Genomic DNA, 17,951 nt, shown 5'->3' on the forward strand with positions numbered 1-17,951 from the left:
CTTTGAATCTTGGCTTGAGCTTTCATATGTGGGGTTTGCATGAGGTTCAAGTGTGAATGGTTGTTTGTCCATGTGGTCTATGATTGGCTGGCGACCAGTCCAGGGTCCACCCCGCCTTTTGCTCAAAGTTAGCTAGGATAGGCTCCAGCTCATCAGTGACCCTAATGATGGATGGGAAGGTGACTGGTACCAAGTAAAGAAACTTTATTGACATTTGCAAAACTGGAAAGGAGCAGCAAGGCAAGTACACTTTTCACAACAGTCGTGTACACAAACCAATATATAATAGAACACAAACATACTTTATTAAAATCATTTGACAAATGTAAAGATTTGTGTTTTCAGGCACAAATCTCCGTGTAAATAAGTATTGGAGTGTGAATGTTGGGGATGGGCATTATTGATAGCTAAGAGTTGGTCGATCGTGTGGAATTGATAGTGGATTGTCAACAAAACAGATTCCACTACTTTGCGCAACCAAAATATTTTCCCCCATGTTGCCCATTTCTAAAATCTGTGGCATTTCTGTTTGCTGTACCTGTTACAGTCTACCACATTTACATGTTAATGTTACCCCAAAGACGATTTTGTGTGTTTTCAGGTGTATCACTTCAATTCATGTCCACATCTGGAACAATTTTGCAAAGATCCTACATGTTCGAAAGGCTCTTGGAAAAGTAGACCCAAAAAAAGCACCAGTGACTCCGTCACCACTGCTTCTTGTATCATACAGGACATGCATATGATGATTTACACAGCTTATGACATATTAGCATATTTCCTCAAATAGTGGCTGTCACTCTGATGCAGCGATTCTCAGTTTGATACTAGTACCACTGGCAGGGTACGGGTGCTCTCGTGGTACGTAAAAGTATTACTACCCAAGTACAGTTCAGTTGTACTGTATTTAACTTTGTAGTCCATTTGTAGTAGACTGATTGTTCACGTACAATAGTTAACTGCTGAACCTATTTGAACGCTTTTGCTAGCAAACAGCAGGACCTACGTCATCATCTTGCAGATGAATTAAAATGTGGTGTCCATATTTAAGACAATCCTGTCTTATGTGAAGTTGAGATTTAAATCACTCTTCTGACAATGTGTCCATCCTTGTCCGTTTACATGTTTTTTGGCACGTGACATCATTCGTAATCTAAATAAACACCCTCCTGGCCACTATTTGCAAAAATATGTTAATCAACTGGATTTCTAATCACTGACGCCCATATTTAAAAAAAAATATAAGTAACAGTAATTGTAGAGTTCTTGCGCTCTCACACCAGCTTTATAAAATAGCAACACATTAAGTGAGCGCTTCTGACAGTGCGGGAGGATGTGTTGTCTATAACAGTGTAACAAAAACACACACGCTGTCCATTCGGAAAGTTTCCCCCATCGAGTCGGAGTATAAAACAGGATGCTCCTCTCAAACATCTTCATATCGCTGACGATGAGCGTCGTCGAGAGGCAGGTGAGGGGGTCACGCGGGAAGCGTGAGCGAGGGTGTCAGAAGTGCGCCGGCACGGTTTTCAGAGCAGCTTCTGTGCTACGCTGCACGCTCACATTCTGCAAGAGCCACAGCACAGGAGACACGTAAAACCATCATAGTCCACCATCAGACACACTTCAAATGACTCGATCATTCATCTGACATGGAAATATTGAGATGATTTTTTTTTTTTTTTAAATCGACAGGGAAACAAAACAGATGAAAATGATTTCTTTATTATGTCACAAATTCAGTAAAAAACAAAAGAAATGTTAATGGACATTAACACTAAGCATCATAATCGGAGGTATGCTGATGAAACAGCTTCAGGCTACATTCACAATAAAGACAAAATTGAACATCAATCAAGAGGTTACACGTATAATAATGTATTTAAAAAACACTTGAATGGCTTCCTGGTATAACTAATTTAAGTGTAATACAGATACTTGTAGGTAGATGTTTGTAAAGCATATATCAAGGTATGACAGGAAAGGACGGATGTGCGTGTGTGGAGAGCAAGGTGTCCTCCAGGCTGAGATGAATCTGGGTAAAACAAATGGCGGTGAGGGGGGCTAATCACTCTTGATCGGTTGTGGTAGTCCGCTTACCTCCGGTCGCTCTCGGTGTGTATTGACGGCGTCCACGCCTAAATAGATGGACTCCACTTTGCATCCTGAGCAAACAAACACACTTCATCATCACCACGTCCATTTGACAAAGGTGAGGAGGAGGAAGAGAACTTACCGTAAGCCAATGGGGTCAGTTTCAACACTGTGTGCAAGGGGCACTTAAGATAAGGCAACTCGACTATGGGACAACAAACACAAAGTGTACTTCAGTATCTTAAAAAAAAAAAACTAAAATTAAAAAATAAATATAAAATTAAAAAATGTCAATTAACAGTTACCTGACAAAATATTAGGTACACCTGCACAATCTTGTAAGCTCTAATAAAATAATTTGAACCCCCAACTCAAAGCCCTTACCCTGATGTAAAGCACAACGTTCAGTCTTAACTGGAAACATTACCTTTATGCAAAATCTCATTTTGAAGACCTAACTGTAAACCTTAAAGGTGCCATATTTCGGATGGAATATTGGCTCTATGGGGCCTCAGTAAACCTGTGAAATATGAAATAAAATCACCCACGCGTTCCTAAATTCCAGACATTTTTCTGCTTAGAGGGCTAAAATCAGGTCAATAGAATTTCTCGAGCTCATCTACGTCACTACCGAAGATCTATGCCTTCCCTTGTCGCTCCGGAGCCAGTGTGCTCACACAGGCGGGTCTTCTACACAGAGGCAACCAATCTGAGGAAAGGGGGCTATCTTAGCCAAATATGGACAAAGAGGATACAAAACTGGGTCAAACAGAAGTAGCTGTCAGAGGGGCCTTTTCTAGCCTGGATTCTTCATATGAAAAAACCAAGGTGTTTTTTTTTTTTTTTTTTTAATTAAATTGACACTTTTATACTAAGTTCTTGTTAAGAGAGTCACTCTAAATAGCCAAAATATGGGACCTTTAAGTTGAAACCCTAACCCTAAGTTAAAGCCCTAACTTCAAACTCTAAGTTGAAACCCCTATTTTAAATTGAAAACCCTAACTTGACACCCAAACCGGAAACCAGAAATTGAAACGCTAAAGGCTTCTTTATACTCGCGCGGACGGCGACCGCGCTGACGTCACTGCGGCTGTCCCACGTGTAGTTTGTCTTTATACTCGAGTGCAACCCACGCGCGCTGTTTTGAAAGTGTACTGCAGTTCTCCTCCAAGTTGGGGGTGTCGCTACGACTGGTATTGGCAAGGACACCACAGGGTGGAGTTTCCTCGGCATTTTTTTTTGCCATTTCTGGTAGCCATTTTTACTTTACTTTCAGTAACAAGGAACAAAGGAACAACAATGGCGACCGCGAAAGAACAAATGGACCGAGATGACCAGATGAAACGTTTAATTATGCTGAAAAATCGATCGAGAAGGCGGCGATGTAGATGGTATGTAGAACCAATGGGCACACTGGTACGTCATCACAGCATGTGACTGAAACGGACCAATCACGAGAGATGATCTCCGCGGCGTTTGACGCGCAGCAACTATTTTTTGTCGGCAAGCTACGCATACGTCCTGCGCGGGGCAATTCGTCGGTCACGTGATGCAATGCGGGTGTTGTCGGATGCGCGACTGCGGGAGTCTAAAGAGGCCTTAACCCTAACCCTACAGTAACTTGAGTTGCAAATCAAAGGAAAACAATAAATAAAATACAAAATCTGTTTGTATCTCAAAATATTCGTAAACTGAGTCACTGGTACCGCAAGGCACCACTATACCATCAATCACAATAATACAAAAGTGAGCATTATTATCTTCGTAAATTATAAATTATTATCTACTGTGACACGTCATCATAGATTGTGCGCTTGTACGTAATGTTGTCATACCTGCGGTCTTGTCTAGGAAGTAAGCGAGAAGACAGCGCATGACAGCCTGGTGACAAATGACCAGAACATTCTCTTGCCTCTCCAGCTCCATGATGACAGGCTCCAGACGCTGCACCAGGTCTTCATATGACTGAGGGAACACAGCGAGAACATAGCCTTAAGCATTGTAACATTTCTCTCTTTTTTTTTTATTTTTTTTTTTTTATTTTTTTAACTAGCAGGTGCATTGCAGGTGAATGGTGGTCTGACCTCTCCTTTAGGATAGCGGTAGCGATATTTGTCCTGGTCTCTCAGTGCAAATTCCAGAGGGTAATGCTCTTGGATCTCTTCATACATCATTTCCTCGCACACGCCCTTTGGGACGAGACGAGATGAAAAGTTAACACGCCTTCAAATCTTTGGTCGATTGCAGAACGCTCCACTCACAGCGTCGATCTCGTTGAGAGATTTCCACTGTTCGTACGGCACTCCCAGACACTCGGCTGTCTGGATGGTTCTCTTCATCTGGCTTGTCCACACCTTCAGATCCTTGATGTTCTGCTCCTGGATATACTTCTTCAGACATTTGGCATACTAGCAAAAAAACAACAACAAAACAGAATTGTAGGAACCACCGAGTCCAGTTAAGACCCATGTCTTTTTCCAGGGTAGAGCACCTCTTTGCCCCGCCCCGACAAGGCCGAGTCGCCTCCAATGCGTCCTTTGATGTTGAGGTCGCTCTCGCCATGCCGACTCAAGTAGATGGAGCGCGGCGTGATGTGGATGTTCATCAGGTAGTACACGATCCGGCTCTGAATGTGGTCCTGTACGCGGTTCACCAGGTAACGGCGGCCCACGTCCATGATCTTGATGTAGGGCATTTCCCTGACGGTTGAGAGGACACTTCATTCAGTACACCAGCACATCATGACATCAAACACAAGCCTTGAATAAGTAACAATGCTCACTTTTGATTGACACTGTCTGAGATGTATTCATTTAATAACATGTTTTTAAATTAAGACTACTGTAAAACTGTGCACTTTGATACTGAGAGACGTGCTTCAGATATGCCTCTGTTCAAGAGAACTAGAAGGGGAAAAAAAGGAGCAATTAAAGTGCTATAATGCCCTCACGTGGGCAAGGAGAGCTGCAGTTTCAGCCGTTTATTGAACGGAAATACAAAACAAGCACACTTCCAAAGAGCTGTTGTAGCCCACAGCTCACACCCAGACGCTCACATGCAGACTAACCAACTTCAGCGCCTGTTGTCAATTAATAGGTTGTACAGTACAGTAATTACACTTAAAAAAAAAAAGTTTATTTCTTCACAATACAGTACTATGTATCTTCATTAAAAATGTAAATAAAAAATCGGTTAATGGCATTTATGTTCAGTTAAATGGGGAAATGTATTTGATATGCAAGGCAATTAAGTTATGAGCGTGGTCACGGAACAAATTAAATGTTTAAATCAAGGTACCAGTGTATACTAATCTTCTCATTTGGCTAAATAAAGTGACCAAAATACCTTACATTAGAAACCATTGTCCAACTACACGGAATGTTGTGAATGGTGCGTGTCGATATTAACAACGTAGAAAGTACGGACTTCTGCCAAGGCTTAAACACTCATAAGAAAGATTGTGACCGTGTAGAATGGGATTTTCCAGGTTAAATGTACAGTTAAAACATACCTCTCTTATAGGGTCAATCAAAACTAAGCTTTATTATTATTTTTGTAAAGTCAGGATTTATTTGATATACTATACAGTAGCTTCATGTTATGTCTGCTTACCTGTCCAGAACCTCATCCAGAGGCTGGTAGGACGACTCGTAACACTTGATCCTCTTCATGAAGTCTTCGATGGCCTCCTGAGTGTCACAGTGGATGTAGTCTGGGTTGCCGAGCTTCACTTGCTAGCGCGGCAGCAAACACACACACGTACACACACACTTCCAGAGGATGTTGGGTTTGTTTGAATTTGAAGGAAGGCAACATCATGAGAACTCACCACGATGTTTTGCGCGATGACGTCTGGGTCTTCACACACAGACTCCACAAAGAACACCTGAATGCACGACAACAGCGTAAACGGTCAGTCGGCGGGCTCTTCGGGTGACTTCAAACAACCACCAACTTACCTTGAAGCCATTTTGCTCCGCAAACTTGACAATGGCCCCCCGTCTTTCTCTTGTCGTATTGGTGGCATCAAAAACCTGAAATCAAAGTACAAACGTAAACAAATTAGCATGCTTCCATGAGAGAGTCATGTTGATTTTAAATGGAGGAAAAGACTCACAGCCACTTGTCCTCCTTCCACGCTCAGGTACTGGCGGATGTCATTAAGAGCTGCCATTGCACAGTGACTGCAGGAACACACACACGTCCACACACTTCACAATTGGATCTCAATCAATTTTAACATTGTGAAAAATGGTATTTATTATAGTAGCTCACTTAAATTTTTTTAACTCTTATATAGATTCACTCCACAAACATTTCACAATTTGATTCGTTATCATTATTATGGTTATAGCTTAGCTGATGAAAACCCCAAATTTTCCATCTCAAGAAATTAGAATACTCAGTGTTCATCATGGGAGTTACGTTTCAGACTCACAACCACTGTAGGTGAAAATAATCTATGGGGGAAAACTTTTTTTGTAATAGTTTAAGCCTTAAAATACCCTTCCCACATGCTTTACACACATTTAAACTTACAAAAACACACTTTTTAAAATACACTGTATACAAGTTTGACGACAAAATTTCCAAGCAAAAAATGAATAGAAAATATGTAATAATAATGAAATAAAAACATTTGTTTTATAGTTACAGTCTTCAAATACTACCCCCACACGCCATAATCGCATTGAAACACCCTTTAACACACATTGTAACAATTTTAACACAAAAAAATAATTATAGACCAGTGCAACAAATACCACACTGGCTGATCTGATGAGCAAAAATGTTGCTTAAATGTAAGAGTAGCAATAGAGCTTGTCCTCTCCAGAGGTGGGCAGAGTAGGCAAATATTGTACTCAAGTAAAAGTACTGTTACTCGACAATAATGTGACTCAAGTAAAAGTAAAAAGTAGTCCTCCAAAAAATTACTTTAGAAAGAGTAAAAAGTACACAGTGAAATAATTAATCAAGTACTGAGTAAATAGTGAGTAAGTTCAAATTTTTTTAACCACAGTATGAACGTCAATTTAAAAAAAAACCATTTAAATTACAAAATAAAATGCAGATTCTGATGTTGCGTGTGTGCGTGGGTGTATGCACAGTCAAAACATCTGCAATTTACTGCACGGTGTTTTCTCAAGTTATAAGTGAGCTGAAATATCCATGTTTGGGCAGACAAATACTACAATACATGAAAGCTGTTGTTTTTGTTTGTCTAACTCTAAACACGACACGTTGCGCGCCGTTGCCGTCATGGTAACGACGACCTTCCCAACATGGCCGCCACGTAGGCACGACAATCAGCCGGCTGGCTTATCTAGTTTAAAAACCTATGCCCGGGAACCCCAACAGAAGAAGTTGTGTGAGGTCATGTGACTTTCTTGTGTCGTTTGATTGGTGAGCAAATAGCGCTAATGCGGAAGTCTAAGTCGTAGAGTTTTATTGTCATTCCACTTCCCCATCATCGCATGATTTCCCTTTCCCTCCATTTGCCATAGTTCTTATGAAGCCTTCTCTACATCTGACTCTTTTCTGATTGGTTAAATCGGCCTTACACTTAGTAGCGCCTGTTGCTCTGGCATGTGATATACATCCTGCAAATGCATTTCTTACATTGTGTTTTAAACCACTTGCTGAGGACAGATTGTCTTGACCCCATACTTTAAATAATATTGTGTGTGTGGCTATAACCATGGTGTTTAACAGTATGGTACAACCACAGTCTTTTTACAGATCAATGGGTTGTTTCGGAGTGAGTTGTGGGAGGTTGTTCACATGTACGTGAAGAAAAAGGAGACATTTAAATTACAACACGGTGAGAGAAATGACCGTTTGTATATACAGTAATTTAATTGGTGAACTAACTTACCGTCTGATTTTTAAACCCTCTTCATTATCCGGACTGAAAAACTCAAATGATTTGTAGATCTTCACACACTCCCTGCGGTACTGGCCCACGTTGAATTCTGTTGCACGTTAAAACAACAACAACAAAAAAGTTCACGGTTACAGATGCTGCGGTTCAATAAATCAGAACTTTTGCATTAGGTGGAAGCGACGGGTACCTTTGGTGGGCACGCCGATCCAGTTTAAGTAGCGCGTTAGCTTCTTGGAGATGTAGGTCTTCCCACGCGCCGGAAGGCCGACCGTCACAATGAGGGTTGGGCAGTTGGTCATACATACTGTCAAAACGCACAAGCATAGACATCTTGACTTCTGCTCACTTGATGAGTTGTCAACGTCAATATGAAAGTAATACAGTAACTCGGGATCCTCCTGACAGGACAAGACAAAGAGGAAACAATGATGTGTGGCTAACCACAAAACAGTTAATGAAGCATGTTTACCTCACTCCGATTCATTGAGTATCGGAATGGGCGCGTACAGATACCGGACTTATTTAGATAGATATCGGGTACACCGTTAGTTGTGAAGGCTGCTGATACCAGCCACTGATATTCATTGCCAAAAAAAATAAATCTGACATTAAGTGAGTCCCCCTCGCCAGTAGTTGGCGCTACACTGCGGCGGTTTAACACACTGACAAATCATCACATGCATTAGAAGGAAAGGTTTTTGTTCCCATTCTCGATTATCTGTCAGTGTTAAGTAAGTCTACTTGCTTATTGTTAGTCTAATTTAATTGCTCGTGTTTGTCCAGAGGTTCTGCGAGGGAAAAAAAAAAAAAAAGGAGAGAGTGAGCTGAGAGTGGACTGGTTCCAACGACTGATGCAGCAGTGCTGAAGCTGAAACAGCAGCACAACACGCAGAGCTTGGCTCAGCAAAAACAAAGGCGGACCTGCACAGAGCCATCCAGAGAGCAGAGCAGCTGGCAGGGAGCGTTGGAAAACAACATGTTTGTGGACAAATTCCAATTCAGTCCAGTTACTTAAGGCCCAAGCACGTGACTGTTTGCAGCGAAAGTCGTGCCAAAAGCCAAGGAAAAATATTCATTCAAAAACACATCAAGGTTTAGGCTATCCTTTGGCGTCCATCTGCTGCATCTTACCGCGTCTCTGCGCTATGTGGCCGCTCTTGCCCGGTAACCAGATCTTCCTCAGCGGGTTCCGAGTGAGCTCCCGCGGGCAGGCGTCCACCAGATACTCCTCGTTGTCTAACATCCTGCACGACGATGCTGCTGCCGCTGCTGACTAGAAGTAACTTACTCAAAGGTCGCCTCGGCTCTGTGAGCTTTGAGGCTGCTGGGGGTGGGGGGGGGGGGGGGGGGGGGGGGGGGGGTGATGTCTCGCTCCAGCTGAGGAACAGCAGGTTGTCGCTACCGTAATGGCTGGAATAGTACGCGCAGCAATAATCGAGGGAAAAAAAATAAATAAATTTCACCCTTTAATATTCCACAACATCAAATATCAATTATAACTGACTATTAAATAAGTGCGTGGAATAAACAACAAATAGACCAAGAGTTTCGTGGGTCCAACAGGTGTTACCGTAAAGCCACGGGCTGCGAGCGAGACGCAAAGTGGAAAACAAAACGTTTCGCATAAAGCAACCTTCGCGTGCAGAGCACGTGCACAGCGAGTGCGAGCGGTCATCTTGGCCAATCAGAGAACAGACCGGAAGCCCGGCAGCCAATCGGCGCGGCGGAGCACGGCAACTGGCAGCACTCAGATAAAACCACAAAAACAGCAACATTTTTACTCGCGATTATTCATTAATTATGGAAAGGGTCGCCTAGCATTAAAAAAATTAAAATATGTACTTTTTAATGACAGTCGAAGTCTTTTTTTAAATAAAAAATATTTTTTTATTTAGGCAGGGATAATTTGAAAGTCTTGTTGATTATGATGTGAAATGTACTCAATGATTACCGACTCATTTGAAGCGTCCAAGGTGCAATTTCATCTCAGACCGAAGGAAATACATGTAGTGACACTAAAACACCACTAGGTGGCGCTGTTGGCCACGTTCACATGCAGTTCAATGCACTGCATTTTTCAAAAAAAGCCGTGCACACTGCACATCAAATTTAGGGCACAAATCGAATTAGCATGGACTGACAAGTATTACTTATTACTCAAGAGGTAACGCAACTGTGTTGATGTCTTTTTTTTTTTTTTAAACAAGAGGCTATTCCAAAAGTGGAGAGTCCCACAAGTGACTTACAGCAAGTAAACCCAGCCATTCATCCATCAAAACCCACCCAGGCACGGGGAGATCATGCTAACTCCACACAGGCGAGGCCGGATTTGAACCTGGGTTCTCAGAACTGTGAGGCAGATGTGCTAATCAGTCGTTCACCGTGCCGCCATATTAAATCCAAATAATACAAAATACAATCTAATGGGAAGGCACGGTGAGGGAGTAGGTGGCAGGTCTGCCTCACAATTGAAGGTACAGGGTTCGAATCTTGGCTCGGGTCGTGGTCTCCCCAACTTGTGTGGGTTTTCTCCAGGTATATCGACTTCTTCCCGCATTCCAAAAACATGCCTGTTAGGTTCATTGAAGACTCTAAATTGTCCATAGGTGTGAATGGTTGTCTATTGAAGGAGTGTTTTTTGGTTTCACTTGATTTTGCTAATGCTACATATGATCAACAGAGCGATTTACCATGCATGTAGGGTAAAATTACACAAGTTAGCGAATGTCACTCACCAACCCGTGTGTTATGCTAGTTATCGCAGCATATACAGGAAGTCCGCTAACCTGTTTTCCCAGTTTGGTCACGTGACATTCCGTATCATACAGTCCCGTGAAAAAGCATTGGCCCCCTTCTCAAATTCTTAAGATTTTTGCATAGTTTACCCACTTTAATGTTTAAGATCAAACATATGTAAATATCAGACAAATATAACCCAAGTGAACTTAAAATACTGTTTTTAAATGGTGATTTCATTTATTAAGGAAAATACTATTCAGTTACCTGTGTGAAAAAGTAATGCCCCCCTAGACATAATAACTGGTTAGGCCATCCTCAGCAGCAACAATAGAACTCAAGCGTTTTCTGTAACTGGCAATGAGTCTTTCACATCTCTGTGGAAGATACTTTGGCCCAATCTTCCTTGCAGAATTTTTTTGAATTCAGCAAAAATGGAGGGATTTCGAGCATGAACGTCATGCCACTGCATTTCAATCGGATTCAAGTCTGGACTTTGACTAGGCCACTCCAAAAACTTTTTTTTTTTTTTTTTTAAAGCCATTCAGAAGTTGACTTGCTGGTGTGTTTTGGATTGTTATCCTGCCGCAGAACCCAAGTGTGCTTCAGCTTGAGGTCACAAACTGATGGCTGAACATTCTCCTTCAGGATTTTCTGTTAAAGAGCAGAATTCTTGGTTCCATCAATCACAGCAAGTTGTCCAGGTTCCTGAAGGGTAAACGCAGCCCAAGACCATCACACTACCACCACTATGTTTGACTGTTGGTTGGATGTTTTTTTTCGGAAATGCTGTGCTAGATTTACACCGGATGAAATGAGACACGTACCTTCCAGAAAGCACAACTTTCATCTTCTAAGTCCACATAATATTCTTTTTTATATTAATATATAAAAGTCTTGGGAATCGTTCTTTTTTTTTTTTTGGCGGGGAAAAGTAAGATGAGCCTTTACGTTCTTTTTGCTCAGCAGTGGTTTTCACCTTGGAACTCTGCCATGGATGCCATTTTCTCTTCCTTATTGTTGTGTCAGGAACATTGACCTTAACTAAGGCAAGGGAGGCCTGCAGTTCTTTAGAAGTTGTCCTGAGTTCCTTTGTGGCCTCCTGGATGAGTTATTGCTGTTCTCTTGGGGTAATCTTTGTAGGCCGGCCACTCCTGGGAAGGTTCACCACTCTTCCATGTTTTCTCCATGTGAGGATAATGGCTCTCCCTATGGTTCGCTGTAATCCTAAAGCTTTATAAATGGCTTTTGTGACCCTTACTTCTTCACACAGAGCCAGGTAACTTTAAATAGTTTTGTTTCCTTAATAAATTAAATCAGCATTTCAATGAAATCAACATTTAAAAACAGCATTTTAAGTTCACTTGGGTTATATTTGTCTCATATTTACATTTGTTTGATGAGCTTATGCATTTGAGTGGGGAAACTCTGCAAAAATAAAAGAATTTGAGAAGGGGGCCAATACCGCTTCATGGCACTGTAGCGGATTAGGCCTCCATCTTACACGGAAGAGTTGATATTTGTCACCAAATCTGATAAATATTTTCAACACTGACCCAAAAATAAAAGAGCAAGAGTTGGACAAAAGACTTTTCAGCGCTTTCTATTGAAACTCCACTATAAAGGTCAGCTTTACAGATACCATGGTAAAGGTAATTATAGATTGGCTCTTCTATTCATTCAAGTGGACAATAAACCAAGCGATTAATTGGGGCACGGTGTCAATTAGCGCAGTGGCCATCATTTGCGGCCATAACCGGGTTATTTTGTGAATTTGTCCGAAAGAAATGTGCCTCCTGAGTAATTTTAGCTTTCTGATAAACAGAGCGTCATAGTTTACATTACTGTTTTAGCTCTAAACCGCATGACCAAAAAAAGTATGTGGACCGTGACTCTTCAGTTTTAATGACATGCATTGGGTGTGACATGGATTCTTAACACTTTGTTATGAGGCTTGGCACTCGAGCCCTTAAGAAGACAATATTTTTTATATGGTCTGTTTTGCTATTTCTTCTTCCAAAATGGCGATGCAGGAAGTGTGACGACTCACTCTACTGTCAGAAACATTAGCGCATTATACAGTGTGTGGCAACAATGAGATTTGGATGGGGAAAGGGAACGTAAACAGAATTGATACAGGTCAGTTTCGAGAATATAACGCAGACAACAAAAAGGATTGGGTTTGTGTTTCATTATTACACGACCAAGACTAATGTGGAGGAATCATTACCATGGCATTAAATGCTGGCACACGGGCCTAATATAACGTCTCCAGATGTAAACGCTGCCATAATAACACAGTGCACGCGTGCGCAGATCTTGGTCTGCCTCAAGCCTATAATGAGATTCAGAGCGAGAGGGTGAACTTTCCCCCAGATCCTGCTCAGACCAGGAAGGGAGGGAGGGAGGCCGAGGGATGATTTATTGGCATTATTCATAGAAGCCATGATAGACACACAAAGGCACAACCAAGGCATATTTGAGTATAAAGACTGACAGACGAGCTGTGTTATGGAATCTTACTGGACACACGTGCAGTTAGAATATCATGTTACTTCATATTATTGCATATTCCCCTCCCTCTGCAGCACATATGTGACAAAACCGGATGGATGCCTTTACCGCCACCCCGTGGAACCATTAGCAACAAATTAAAGTGAACAGACCACAGTGCCACCTTCCATGTGTTGTCTCACAGCAGCACAGCTTGACAGTACATCTGTCCAACACATACTTGGAATCACCGTCACAGCGTCCTTACGAGGATTTAGCACAAGGAGCAAATCCCTCCAGCGTACTGACATGACCGCATATATGTATACATATGACCGCTATTTTCCAGCAATGCCTCTAGGAAATATGAATTACATAATACAGTGGGAAATGAAATGAACAGGAACAAGAAATGTCTTCAACTTTTAGATGCACTGGCATGAGGAGATAAACCTAAATAAATCCATCTAGTCCTTGCTTTTTTTTTTTTTTTTTTTAAGCACACAACACCATAAATCCTCTTGTAATGCACATATTTTGAGGCAATGCCCTCATCAGATGACAATAAGCAGAAAAGGGAAGCATTTAAAAAGAAATGAGGAGCAGAATACTTTAAGAGGTTTTTTAAAGCGGGGGGGCACTAAGGCCTTTGGCTCATATACGGCCTCTGAGAGCAAATAATGCGCATGCCAGGCAAGTCTAAAACCAAATAAAACCTTCAAGGAACCGTTATTAAAAAGCCCTAATCACATTTAACCTAGAAATGCTTCAAAGACTGACAAAATAGGTTTAAACAGAGGTGGAAAGAGTATTAAAATATTCTACTCAAGTATATCCATTTTCGATAGCGTGTGTCTTCATTAAGGTGGTGGGGGAGAGGGAGCCTATCCAAGAGGCAGTGAACACCCTGGAATGGTCACCAGTCAATCACAGGGAACATGCAGAAAAACAAACATTCACACAGACAATTTACAGTCTTCAGTCAAGCAGACATGCATGATTTTGTTTCATGTGGGAAGAAACCGGAGGACCACGCAAGGACGGAGAGAAAATGCAAACTCCACACAGAAAGGCTCCCGCCGAGATTACAAACCACGACCTCTCGACCTCTGTGTGCTGCCCTAACTGGAAACCCAAAGCCTAACCTGTCAAACAGCCTACCGTGACTTTTAACCTTAACTTGAACTCATCCCAATTCCTGACCCTAAACCTAAATTCCTAACCTACATTCGACTCCACAGGGGAAGGCTGCGGGGGTGAGCTTCGAACCTCGTATCTCAAAATTGCGAGGCAGACGATTTGGATTTATTTATATAAGTCAAAGCTATTATTATTATTACTCCAATCCTTCCAAGATCCTCTGCTGCTTTGTTACATTGTCACCGCCATCTTCATGTAGTCTTCAAAACAGGTCCCCTTTATGACTCCCTTGATCTTAGGGAAGAGGAAGTAAAATAAAAACTAAAAATTTTTTTAAAAATCACAATGAGTTCGGTTGAGCAGGGAAGTGATGTTCTTCTTGGCCAGGAACTGTCAGATGCTCAGCCCGTTGTCACGGTGACACGGCCACAACGCTCGCCTCTTCTCACACACTGAGCGAAGAAAAGGCGGCAGCATCTCTTTGTAGACTTGCTGGTTGATCGTCTGGCCCACAATGAAGGGGGAAAAAACTCATAGTTGGTAGTTTGGGTTTGAAATATTTCTTGTGCGTCACCTTGTAATCAGTACCAGTAAATGTACTGCCATGTACTTTTCAGCTCTGCATGTCCGAATTTCAGTGACGACTGTAAGGAAAGTCGTATCCTACTATAAGTACAACAACTAAAACTGCATGAAGTGACATTTAAAAGCTTTTCGACAGCTTCTCCCCAACACCAGCGAGCTTCCTGGCGAGCAAACTCGCTATAAACACGCAATAGGCAACGCGTGACAAAGGAAGTTAAAACAAATTAAATTATAATAATAAAAAAATAATAATAGTGCGTAGTGTGCAAATGACATCATAAACGTTGTGATTTTGCCTTGTATGTGAATCTCGTATCAGTGGGTGTTTTCCCGCAGCTGTCCGGATGCATGCCTACGTGACACACGCTTGTTTACTTCAGCCCGCTGCTAGCCAAAGTAGCACAGCTGCCCTTCCTAAAGCGACACTTTCCATTTATATACATAAAAAACAGCAAAAATGATTTCAAGGCTACAGAGGAGGCGACAAAAAGCTCCGACTTACCTGTCCTGTCCCGCGTGTTTCTCGGGCGGCAGGAGCCCCTCATAGTCCGGGTTGGGCGCTCTACTTCCACGCGTGGAGGTGTGGAGAGTCAGCGGAGGGAAGAGCGGAGGTCCCCACTGGAGGGAGAGGCAGAACAGCTTCGGTCGTTCCGCTAGCAATGAATGAAGGGCGAGCGCGCGCGCGCACCCGCCTCTCGCACGCCTACTCGCGTCAACGCGCGCACGCGCACGTTCACTTGTTTTTGATTGGCAATCCAGGTGCTGCCCTCCACCTCCAGCTCTTATTTATTTCAATAATGAACCTGTTCCTCATTTTTTATATATTTAAAACTTAAATATTTACTACTACTACGACACTTAATTTAATTATATTTAATTCAACATTTATATTAAATGTAAATCTGAACTAATTTATCTGATATATTTAAAGTATTTGCACACGTTTTGAAATAAAATAATGTATTCCCATTTTTTAAATATATTTTGAATGTATCTTTCACTAATTCAGCGATTTTTTTCGTAAAATAATATAAAAAGTATATGTTAAATAGTTGTTCTTGAAAATAAAATAATTCATTTTATTATAATTCATTTAATGACAATTAAATCACTAATTATCTAATAAAATAAAATACAAAAAGATAAATGCACTCGTAAAATTGTCTTTGGTAATAATGAAATAATTCCTTCTAATTAAAAATGTTTTATATAATTTAATTCTAATTAATTCACCAATTATTTAATAAAATTGTATTCAATTGAAAATATATTACATATAATAAATGTAATTATGATTAATCTTCCAATAACAAAATAATTAATTCCCATTTTTAAAACATATATAATTCATTTCATTATATTAAATTCTGCGATATTTGAATAAAATACATTAGCATGTTAAACATATGTCATAGAATTTAGTTCAAGAATCACACAGTAATTCATTCTCATTTTTATTGCAACAATTAGGGGTTGATTTATATCATTTATTTTATCAAAATTAATTCAGCAATTATTTAATAAAATACAAACTGTGAAATGAATATGGAAGATTGTTTATTTTAACAACAAAATCATTCATTCTTTGGCATTCTCAAGATATTGTTTTTAGGAAGAAAACTGACCAAAATGGACACTGCGAACTTCAAACACAAAAAGGCCAATTCAGATTTAGTTACCAACAACAAGTCGGGACCAGTTTGTTGATAACTTGGACCTCTGTGAGGGCTTTATTAACATAGACTAGAAGCTGCTTTCAAAACAACAACATCCCTTCTAATAATTTTAACAAACGCATTCCTGACACCGCTGTTTCATCATAGGAAAGTGCAGGTGTTTGACTGGCTTGCCTGCATTCCAAACATCTCCATGTACAGTATGGCACCACAGACACTTTGCACTACTCCCTGGACTGAAAAACAAACAATCAAACTTGTAATTTTCTTCCATTTCCCTGATATGAAGAAACATATCTGATTCCTCACATGCAAAGCATGCTAAGGAACCCTCTACAATGTGCATCTTAGCTAACAAAAACACCATCATTGGGTACTGAACTCTGCTCCACATGGACTTGACTGGTTATCGATTGAGACCTGTGGAATACTGATCCACTCGACCAACCTGCATGACTGTTATGTTTGCTGGTCTCTTAAGCATTCTCAATAGTTAAACTGACAATATAAAACTATTTTTTAGCTTCTTGGGTTTGTGTACAGATCCTTGCAAAATGTCATCTGATAAATGTGATTCATTATCACCAAAGTCTGCGTATGGTGGTACAATGAATTGATTGGGTGGCTATTCCTGAAGTGCTATCACACACTCCCTCATTAGATTCATGCCATATTTGGCATTGTGTTGCAAACTTGTAGCGTGGCCAGGCCAAGGCACATCTGTGCAATAATCATGTATAATAATCATCTTGCATGAAGAAGATTTTGCATCTTTTATTTTTACGAATATGAAACGCAAGCTAACATATGTATTAAGTTTAATTATTTGTTATATTGTGGGTCAAATTGAGCCGTTTAAAAAAAAAAATCTAGAAAAAGATATTTGGTTTAAAAAAAAAAACAAAAAAAACAAATGGACAATAATGCTTCTGCTGGCCTCAATTTTTTTTTTTTTTTAATATTTAAAAAGTTACCCACATTAAGAATATTGAAACAATAGGCCAAAAAGAGGAAAGGTGTATTTTCCCCAAAAACACTGACTTTATTAAATATCAGAATCAGAATCATCTTTATTTTGCATTGTATTGTTATTTTGTCAGGTTATCCTTTCTATGCTTGTGTCTTTGATGTAAAAGGAAAGTATACCACTTAAAAGAAAACTATAAAAAAATAAGGCCAGCAATCCCTTCATATATTTATCTCTAGATTTTAAAACCGTAGAACAGGCCAGTTTGACCCACATTACCGGATGGTTAACGTAAATAAAATTATTAATCTCAACTAAATAAATGTTTATGTACAGACCATTAAAAAATATATATTGTTACTAAAAGGTAAATTGC

The 17,951-nt window shown here is 40.5% G+C and overlaps 1 protein-coding gene across 4 annotated transcripts; it reads right to left on the bottom strand.

Moving 5' to 3' along the window:
* Positions 1–180: 180 nt before the first annotated feature.
* Positions 181–15,581, bottom strand: pfkfb4b (6-phosphofructo-2-kinase/fructose-2,6-biphosphatase 4b). 4 transcript variants are annotated; one of them, XM_061686877.1, is made up of 14 exons: positions 15,435–15,581; positions 8,166–8,282; positions 7,970–8,066; positions 6,212–6,278; positions 6,054–6,128; positions 5,924–5,980; positions 5,707–5,828; positions 4,586–4,793; positions 4,356–4,502; positions 4,179–4,283; positions 3,930–4,059; positions 2,237–2,299; positions 2,101–2,165; positions 181–1,566 (listed from the first exon to the last, which is right to left on the bottom strand). In XM_061686877.1, the coding sequence occupies exons 1-14, from the start codon at positions 15,475–15,477 to the stop codon at positions 1,507–1,509; spliced, it is 1,356 nt and encodes a 451-aa protein (XP_061542861.1). In that variant the 5' UTR covers positions 15,478–15,581; the 3' UTR covers positions 181–1,506. The 4 variants fall into 4 exon arrangements, with proteins under 4 accessions (XP_061542861.1, XP_061542863.1, XP_061542862.1 ...); XM_061686879.1 differs by lacking the exon at positions 15,435–15,581 and adding an exon at positions 9,110–10,870; XM_061686878.1 differs by lacking the exon at positions 181–1,566 and adding an exon at positions 1,592–2,035 and having other exon boundaries at positions 5,707–5,783.
* Between the last annotated feature and the right edge of the window lie 2,370 nt (positions 15,582–17,951).

Source organism: Phycodurus eques, chromosome 10, assembly GCF_024500275.1.
Source record: "Phycodurus eques isolate BA_2022a chromosome 10, UOR_Pequ_1.1, whole genome shotgun sequence".
NCBI lineage: Eukaryota > Metazoa > Chordata > Actinopteri > Syngnathiformes > Syngnathidae > Phycodurus > Phycodurus eques.

Bases quoted from the DNA above. Each gene is read 5' to 3' on its own strand.
- pfkfb4b (XM_061686879.1), bottom strand. From the start codon at position 9,221: ATGTTAGACAACGAGGAGTATCTGGTGGACGCCTGCCCGCGGGAGCTC. The intron at 5,981-6,053 runs GTAAGTTGGTGG...TCGTGCATTCAG, and splicing joins CGGAGCAAAATGGCTTCAAG to GTGTTCTTTGTGGAGTCTGT. The intron at 4,060-4,178 runs GTCAGACCACCA...GTGTTCCCTCAG, and splicing joins ACCGCTATCCTAAAGGAGAG to TCATATGAAGACCTGGTGCA.